At 39.7% G+C, this 9,064-nt stretch overlaps 1 protein-coding gene across 1 annotated transcript in view; it reads left to right on the top strand.

The window, feature by feature from the left end:
* Positions 1-9,064, top strand: part of LOC105459142 (DNA-binding protein D-ETS-4) — a 31,981-nt gene continuing 22,917 nt past the window's right edge. The window contains exon 1 of the mRNA XM_011704917.1: positions 1-136. Within this exon, the coding sequence (XP_011703219.1) occupies positions 101-136 (36 nt within the window). The 5' untranslated portion in view covers positions 1-100. The remainder of the gene's footprint in view (positions 137-9,064) is intronic.

The raw sequence follows: 9,064 nt of genomic DNA, 5'->3' as shown, positions 1-9,064 counted from the left end.
TTGATCTCTCCTCTCGATCGAGAGCACTGAGAGATCGATCCTCGCGCGTGAGGACGACAGCTGTCAAAAGTGTCAAGTCGGAAGCAAAGGGGAACAAGATATGGTGTACGGAGGAGGATTCGACATGGTCGAGACGGTAAGTTTTGACTTCAAATTATGTAATTTGTTAACTATGATTTCTCCTCGTATTTTGTGCTTGATGCGAACCGTTTGTCAAACTATTTTATTGCGATTTATTTTAAGTATGCCACTCTGACAATCTATTTAAGAATACATGTACTTATTATTCTAAATCACGTGCGTTACACTTTAATTTGTTTCGTCGGAAGAGTTCTTACTTGATGAAATGTTACATCTTTGCTAAACTAAAATTACAAACAATGAAAAGAATTTCACATTGAGACTAGCACATTGAGACTAATTATTCTCTTTAACAGACAACTTTAAATTTCTGGCAATTCTATATTCTAGCACAAGATCGCGCAAATTTATGTTAATTTCAATTTGTATAGTTTCTAATTTGCTAAACGATCTACATTACATTAAATACTATAAGTTTAAATACTGTAAGAGCGCAAACATAAAAACTTTAACATGAAACCGTAGCAATTTTGCGCAATTAAAAATTTGCGCAATTTATTGTTATCGCTATATTTCAAACCGACAAGTAATTGACAAGACTTATGTGTTCCGTGAACAGATGTAGAGATGCCATTATTTATACATTAGAATGCGGAGAATATTGTAGAGATCCTCCAATCGTGCGAGTCGCAATAACTACGGCCCTGTCGAAGAAAGACACAAGCCGGCGAGTCGGTCGTACGAAAGGCTAACTTTCGAATCTACCACCACTATAAGACCGGCAATGTCGATAGTTAGGTACGAGAACCGAGAAATTCACTCGGCTGGTACGTGATGGAAAATTTCGCGGTAAAAACAGAGGCGAAACCCGCCGCCGATCCGCGGTTTTCTTGACGGCGCAACTTTTACCGAGCAGGTTTTATCGTCTTCCGCAAAACGCGTCTCCTCGACAGGATTGTCGTGCGATTGTTGTGCGGATCGCGTTATTCTTCGATTTTGCAAAGCTTTTGATCACTAAATATATACAATTTCCTCTTATTTATTTAACTGAATTGATTTATTGGACTAAATTGAAGATTGAAAATGATTTGATTTGAGATATAATTGAAAATTGTGCCATATAAAAGAATACGAGGATTTAATATTTTCAATCTTTTACACGAATTTTAACCTATTTTTTAATTTATTTTTTTGACATAAGAGATAAATTAAAAACGCATTAAATTTTAAACAATTTTGTTTGAAAAGATGTTAATTATTCTCTTTTTTCTTAGATAATACATAGCTCGATGTTATATTAGCTGCAAAATATTATCATTAAGAATAACTTTTGATAACGAATAATTCAAATCTGTAATAAAATAACTAAATTGATAATAAACTATCTGACAGTAACATCAAAATAGAATATATAGTAAAACACCGAGAATATTATACGCATTTATATTACACACGATACGAAGATAAGTTAACAGGCATTATTAATAATAAACATTACACATAAATGATCTACCCTTTGAGCTTATTACATTTTTTTTATCGTTACTCCTCAATTTAGTGAGTAATAGGTAATCATTTCACGGTAATCGACCTCCCTATCATTTCGCGTAGTTAGAAACAAGCGAGCTAATTATAAAGATAGAAAGGTTTCGTGAGATCTTCGTGAGGAGAGTTTATCTCTCACGATATATGTATGTATGCTCGGAGAATACGATGCAAGAGGTAGTTGATATGAGGCGAGCGATTAAATAACATTTTTTAACGCCTTTCCTCGACAGCTGGACTTTGTTTCCCAAATGGTAGATTGCACTCTGACAAGCGTCCATTATCGCTTGCAAAAGAATAATGAAAATATTTACATACGAAGTCTATGTCTAACATTTGAAATAAAAAACATAAATTGCGTATCATTACAGCAATAATATTTTATTAGGAATAAATATATTATATAAAACATTGTCTCTTTATAACGCAATTTCTCGTAACAGACGCGTTAGGCACGTGATTCTTGATTTTAATGATGCACGCGAGGACAGATCGACGTTTTTTAACGATGCAATTTTGATTATTTAATTATAAATTGTGGAATATATATATTTTTTGCATCATTGCCTTTTTTGTTTTATTCTCGCGTACCGATCGATTCTTAAAATTTCCTTAAAAAATCGCTTATCGTCCCAACTAACGAGAGATATATCTTTTTATACTTTTAGCATTCATAAATTCGTCGATTTATCTGAAAATAGTCTATAAATCTACCTCGGGGACGAATTCAAAACTCCTCGTTCCGATTGAACGACCGAAGCCGCGCTTCAGTCTTTGTTCAGGTTATCGTGAGAAATTTCGGTCGCCGATACGGAAAAACATGTGCTCGTATCGTACGAAACTTATTGTGGACGATAGCCGGGCAATACTGGCAATACGGGCCGCTGGACGACCCGAGTCTCGGTCGCGTAAACAGGGTGTAATTAAAAAATGTCAGTAGCCGGTCTTTGTGTGCCGCGGGTGCATTGTATGTAGGCAGGCGTCCTTGCCGGAGTCGATTCGAAATCCTGTCTCGCGCGCGCGGGTTCGCATTAGCGAGGGCGTGGTTGGTCGGTTCGTTCCTGGTTCGAGGATAGCCAGCCTCGTATAGTAATTGCACCCAGACTCGTTTCCACCACACGACTTTTACGGTTTCGACTTCTCCCCGCGCTTCTCGCCTCTCTCTCTCTCTCTCTTCTTCTTTGCTGACGTCACGAAACTCACAACTGGATGTCACCTCGCGAAGATCTGCTCTGATTTTAAATAACACGACCGGTTATAACCTTCGACTTGATCACCGTTCGTTCACATTCGTAGTACGTTATCTGAAATTTTACCTGAAATCAGACATTCGATTGTGATTCGGGTTTCGAACGTCGCGAACAAGATACTTAATGTTGAAAGTTGCGAGAAAAGATGGCGGGACTTTTGTCCCGAGGCAAATGTGAAATATATTCGCGTGAAAAATACCATTCTTATTATCGCTGTAAAGGCTCTCTAAGCTGCCTCGTGTATTGTATGTGTTGTTTATGCATGAGGAAAGTTATAGATAATATATACGACACGTAAAGCTATTCACAGAGATATTTCTGTTCCTATACTTATCGATAGTACATAAATTATGCAGGAAACATTAAACGTCGAGCTCTTATTTTTTTTACAAAGCTAAAGCGGTTGTTGGTATTTATTATGATAAAAGTTCGCTATTTATTTTACACAACGTCGGAGATGAAGGTAGAACGCGTCTTTGATCGTTAACGCGAGGAACATTTTCGCGAGGTGAATTAAATCGATTTATTCGAGGACCAAGGTAACCCTCTCGGTTTTCTTGGAACTGCGACATCGCGTCTCCTCCTCTCTACATGCCCTTTCACCTTTCTTCTTTTCTTTCGTACAGCTTTGGTTTTGCAGGAGTCTTATATTTTATTTTCAATAAAAATCCCGTTTAAAATTTGTTAAATTAATTTCATTAATTAATCAACCGTTTCATTAACTATTTTAATAATTGTTGCACTTTTATTTTTTTCCTGTGACTTGAATTATATCTACCAAGTTTAAATTTGAAGATTTAAATTTCTCCAATTATAAATGTTCCGATATTATTCCGAAAGTTTTCAAAAAATTGTGACGAAATGAAAACAGAGTTAAAGAACGTGAATTCAGCAAATTTATGTTTTTATATTTGGTATTTGGTATATAATAATGTAAGACATCTAATTATTTACCCAAAATAATATCGCCCAACTGTAATGCAAGCCTGTGAAATCACCATTTTCCTGTCGCATGGAGATAAAATCCTCCAGGGTTTACAAGGTCCTGACACGCAATTTCTGAAAAACTTTCTAAATCGCGTTAGTTACTATCTGTCGGAGGGTTCGCAGTGTGTGCCAGTTTAACTTAGCGCGCGTGGCCGCGTGCGGAGTACCGTTCTCCCGTACTTAAGGGACACGAAAGGTCGTCGATATCGCTAACGCGCAAGCGGAGCGTAAGTCGCAAGTTGCGCAACCTCAGCCGGCCCTCGCAAGAGCGACGTCGGGTTGCGTGTCGGCGCCCGCGATCTACGGATCTAGGATCGATCTCGGGCTCGAAATCGAGGACATTAATCAGCGTTCGGCGGCGCTCGTACACGTGGGTGGCCGTTACTGACGCAAATCGCAAATGGCTCTTTCTCCGCTTGCTGCGTTTACCCGTGTTGCGCGAGGTAAATCGAGCGAGGTCGAATCTCCTTGGCGAGACAAGGCAGAGCGAGGCAGAGCGAGGCAGAGCGAAACACGGTGAAGCGAGAGCACTTGGATTTTCGAAAGGCGGTTTCAAAGGTCGATCGCCCCCTTCGATACCTTCCCATTGAGAAAGTAAACTCGTGCAGCTCATGCGCTCTTGCATAAAAAAAAAAAAGAAATGAAAAAAATTAAAAAGAAAGCGTTTCTCCGGGAAATGCCACGTGCGAGTTCCCACGATTTATCGTACGGCGCGTATATATATCGCGAATTCATTCGACCAACGTGCGAATAAATAATCGTCGAACGAATTGCCGCAGGTAAAAATCTGTCCTTTTACCTCTCAACCTCCGTTGTAAGCCTCGTTCAATTATCATTATTAGAAATCTGTTTGCCAAGGTATGTAAGACAAGACAAATTTACTTCTTTAGAGTTTACACGGTCAAATTCTACGAATTCTATATTTAATTAATTTATCCTTTATGTATAGGATCAAAATGATCCTAATGATTCGCATTTTCTCTCATCGCGATTTATTCTCCGTATGCGCGCTCATGCTGCAATGCATTCTGCTATACTAATTCGTGATAATTACAACGACCATTACACTGCGATATCCTTTGTCTTGTTGCTGAAACGAAGCGTTTGTCGCCTTTACCTCAAACCGTTTTCGAGATACTTTATTAACACGCAGTGTCTCGACACTCGTCGATTTTCATAGATCATAAAAGTCTTTTTTTTCTTCTTATAGAGTAGAATTTTTTCAATCCTCGATCGAACGACGAGTTTTCCGCGTCGTATAACAACGTAACATTTTCAAATTGAAATTCTGTCTCCAAAACTTATCCGTTCGTTAAATCCTTTCAATGTCTAACGATCTTATATGCAAGATCGTAATAGAATCTCTCTAAAGTCGTGCGAACTCACGGGACGAGAATCAAAATACTCCTGCGCATAAATTACAATATCATAAATTACAAGCGCCGTATTAGCCTGCGACGTACAAGGACGCGGCCGAACGAAAGATACCGCGCGTTACATACGTGTATTCTATATTGGAAGGCTTCACACGTTCGCGCGCACCTCTGACACGTTGCTGACGGTGTTACCGGCGCTTTACGGTTAATGCCGCCATACGGGGGCAAGGCATACCGGATTAACTGTATACGCGAAGTCATAAGGGAGTAAATACGGCGTGTCTAATATATCCCGACGATTGCGACCGGATTCCGCGATCGCGGAGCGGAGCGCGTATCCGGAGATGTGGGGAGATCGAATGAGTACTTATTTAGCTGTCAGTTGATCGGCGGAGGAAACAATGAAGAAGCAGCTGTGCATTTCTTTATTGTGACGCGCTTTGGTACCGCTCTGCGTATGTTCCAATTACACATTTCGCACGTACTGCGAATTATGCCCTGCAGGCTGGCTAACGCCGCGCGCGTTAGATATGTGGAAGAAAATCGCAATGGTAACGTAGCTAGAAATCGTCGATTTGCTTACACGTTAGAATACATCATAATAGAAGCCGCGAGGGGCGTTTACTTTGGTCGGAATCTGTGGTTATAAACACAGTATATGATCTTGATTCAATTTTCCTACCTAATTTCGTGTTAGTTTAGCGTCATGTTACGCGATAAGTCTGATTGATTGTCATTGGCACAGCTAAATTTAGTTCGAGGAAGGAGTACCGTCGGAGGCCGACGTTCACCAGAGTAATTTGTCATCGTTCCGTCTTTACTACTTTTCTGCCGATTAAACGCTGTCACGACTACAAATGTCATAACACACGCAAAAACAAGTCCCAAGTCGACTGCTACATTCTAAGCACATTACGTAGGAGTCTACTTCACGGTACGTCCCGTTCCCCAACAGAGGAAATAAAAGTGACAATACTAACTACTTTTCATCGAATATAAAGAGGCACTTGACATTTCTGTCGACGACTTCATTCGTAGTTACTCCTTGCAGTCTCTCTCGTTATTGTTTTATTGCGCCAGGAGAAAAGTGTATCTTTTTTCACATACATGCACGCTCCTCTGAAAATTATTACGCCCATGATAAGATTTGTTTTTCGTTTGTTTCAATTCTTGTTGCGCAAATATCCTATGATAAATGAAAACATGTATGATTAATAATGTTTTTTTTCTATTTTAGAATATAATTATGAAAATTCAACGATCTATCGATCGTTACAATTTTTTTTACATTTATTTAAACTCCGTCACTGTCTATTTTTCTTCCTCTTCCCGCTAAGACGCTAATAATTTGATAAGTACTGTGTAGCAAGAATGTCACGCGAAAGCATATACATTTAATGTTCCGAGAGAAAGATAAAAGAATATACCACATTTTTTATAAGTTATATTAGGGTACTTTTAAATTTTACAGCAATTTAACAGATGCATGATTGAACGCTTCTCTCTTATCTTTCCTTTTTTTCTTTAAATTGGAAAATGTCAAGCGTCGTTAATTCGCTTTATTCGCATTTAATTTCTAGTCCCGTTTAATCGGCTGCGCACATATAGGAAAGAAATTTTCCTAGGGGTCTTAATTTGCGGCTCCCTTCGATCGTTTAGAGGCGTAATCGCGCTTTCTTCCAATTCGCCTCGGTTATGCTGCGTACGCCGTGGTATTTACGCGTGGCTACGTGATCCTACGTGTATGTATGTACGTGGGTAACCGCTGCGGCAACCGAGTTTCTTCGGTACGTGACTTTACCGTTAGGCCGCTTCTCCGCTTCTTCTGTCCGCGAGTTGCCTACATACGGAGCAAGCCACTATATACGCGTTTAATGAACGAGTTTTCGATGTTTCCTCTCTCCCTCTCCCCACATATCTCTCTCTTTCTCTCTTTCTCTCTGTTGATCTTTACGCCGCCGTTGAGTACGACGAGCGATTGACGATCCCCGCAATACCTTTGAATCAATAAAATTCTTGTCATTTTATTGATATTTTAAAGAGGAAAATTGAAAATTTTTTAACACTATGCATATGCCACATGTAATACCTTAAATTTTGTGACAGATCAGCATATATGCGACGATAAAATAAATTTTTATAATTTTAATAATTAGAAAAATGTATAGTATATTAGATAAAAATATAGCTATTTAAAATGTAACATATATAGCCAATAACGAGCAATTTCTAAAATACACGAGGACATATATAGAAAGATTTGTAATATTAGCATATTTTATTTTATACTTACGTAAACATTTATGCGAAGGTAGAACAGTTTAAAATATAAGTTTTCCTTATATCTCATTAACAATGCGATTCCAAGGCAAAAGAAGATATTCTTAAGATACCGGGAAGGCTTGCAGAAGCAACAAGAGCGCGAGAGGCATCGTCGAGAGGGAGAACACGAGTTTCATTTGAATAGAATGGGTCGATAGTGATTTACGATACTCGATGCCGTACACACTCGTGACCGTTTTCCATTTCTCCTATAGCTGCTCTTTACCGCCCCGATCTGCCTCTTTATGAGCGTCGTACACACGTCGATATCAGAAAATTCAAGTGTACTACATACCCGCCGTACGCGCGACGCGACGCGAGCATTACGTCTGCGATGAGAATGGAACAAACGTGTACGATCGACAGTTACGACCGATGGCTAATTGCGGGAGTGTGAAAGTCCGGCGCGTGAATCCCTTTTCCGAAACACTACAGTTATTCGCAACGTAATTGCAACTAAAACCACGACTGTACCGCGTAATCATTACAACGAATTAAACAGAAAGGAAATATTTTACACGCAAGTTACAGCGAAGCGAAGCCTTCGTAGCGATACTGTTTCGCAATACGCGACGTCGTAATTTTTAAGAAGTGGCAAGAAACGGTTATCTTTTTTAAACTAACACGTTCCGCGCGTGTATTATACCATGCGCGAAAGCTCGCGCGATATGTAATAGGGGAAAGCAAGAAGATTACGATCTCTGGTATTACATACACCCTGTTTCGCGGGGTGTAACGTGTGTCAGACATCTCGTCGACGTCGGAGAATGAAGCTACGTCGTGTAAAGTTATGCGTGAACCGCATCAGCAGCGGCGGTGCATTCACGTGCAACGGTATCTCCTGTGCGACGCGGCCGTCTGACTTTGACGAGCTTCATTCACTGGGGAACGTCGACTGCGCGTATATAGCGCACAAGAAATGTTTCACACAAAAGTTAGAGTCTCGGGGGAGGAAGAAGAGGGAACACACTTTGACGGTAATATACCTTTGCAATGCGTATACTGCTGCGTCGTTAGAGTATGTGATAACGATTAGAGCTCATTATTTTAAATGAGTATCGAAAGAAAGAAAGAAGACAAATAATTATTATTAGAGCTCATCCTGTTTTAGATTCGCAAACAAATCGAATGTATTAATAGAATCGCTTTTCGTTAAGTATTTTTGTCTCATTCTCTAAAGCTGAAAAAACATGAACTTTATTTAAAATAATACGTGAACCATTTTTTCCTTTGGCCACATTCGAAGATTTAAAAAAAAGGAAGAGAAGGAACATTGATCGATAGTAACAAACGGCATGGTGGCGGTGAGAGGATGACGGCAACACGCGTATCCTATCTGGCGCGAACACACGGAGGCGGATTCTCAGAACGGGAGGCCATTACCGGTACACGGCCGCGTACTGATATCTCAATATGTGCCCTTAGTTCGAATCCATTATAATGCCTCGGGTACCGCGAGGACAATCGTTGCGCATGGTCGTGTAGAGAGAGAGAGAGAGAGAG

The sequence above is a fragment of the Wasmannia auropunctata genome, unplaced genomic scaffold (assembly GCF_000956235.1).
Source record: "Wasmannia auropunctata unplaced genomic scaffold, wasmannia.A_1.0 LD334208.1, whole genome shotgun sequence".
NCBI lineage: Eukaryota > Metazoa > Arthropoda > Insecta > Hymenoptera > Formicidae > Wasmannia > Wasmannia auropunctata.
The sequence above is the reverse complement of the archived record's forward strand: the minus strand, read 5'-3'. Positions and strand labels throughout refer to the sequence as shown.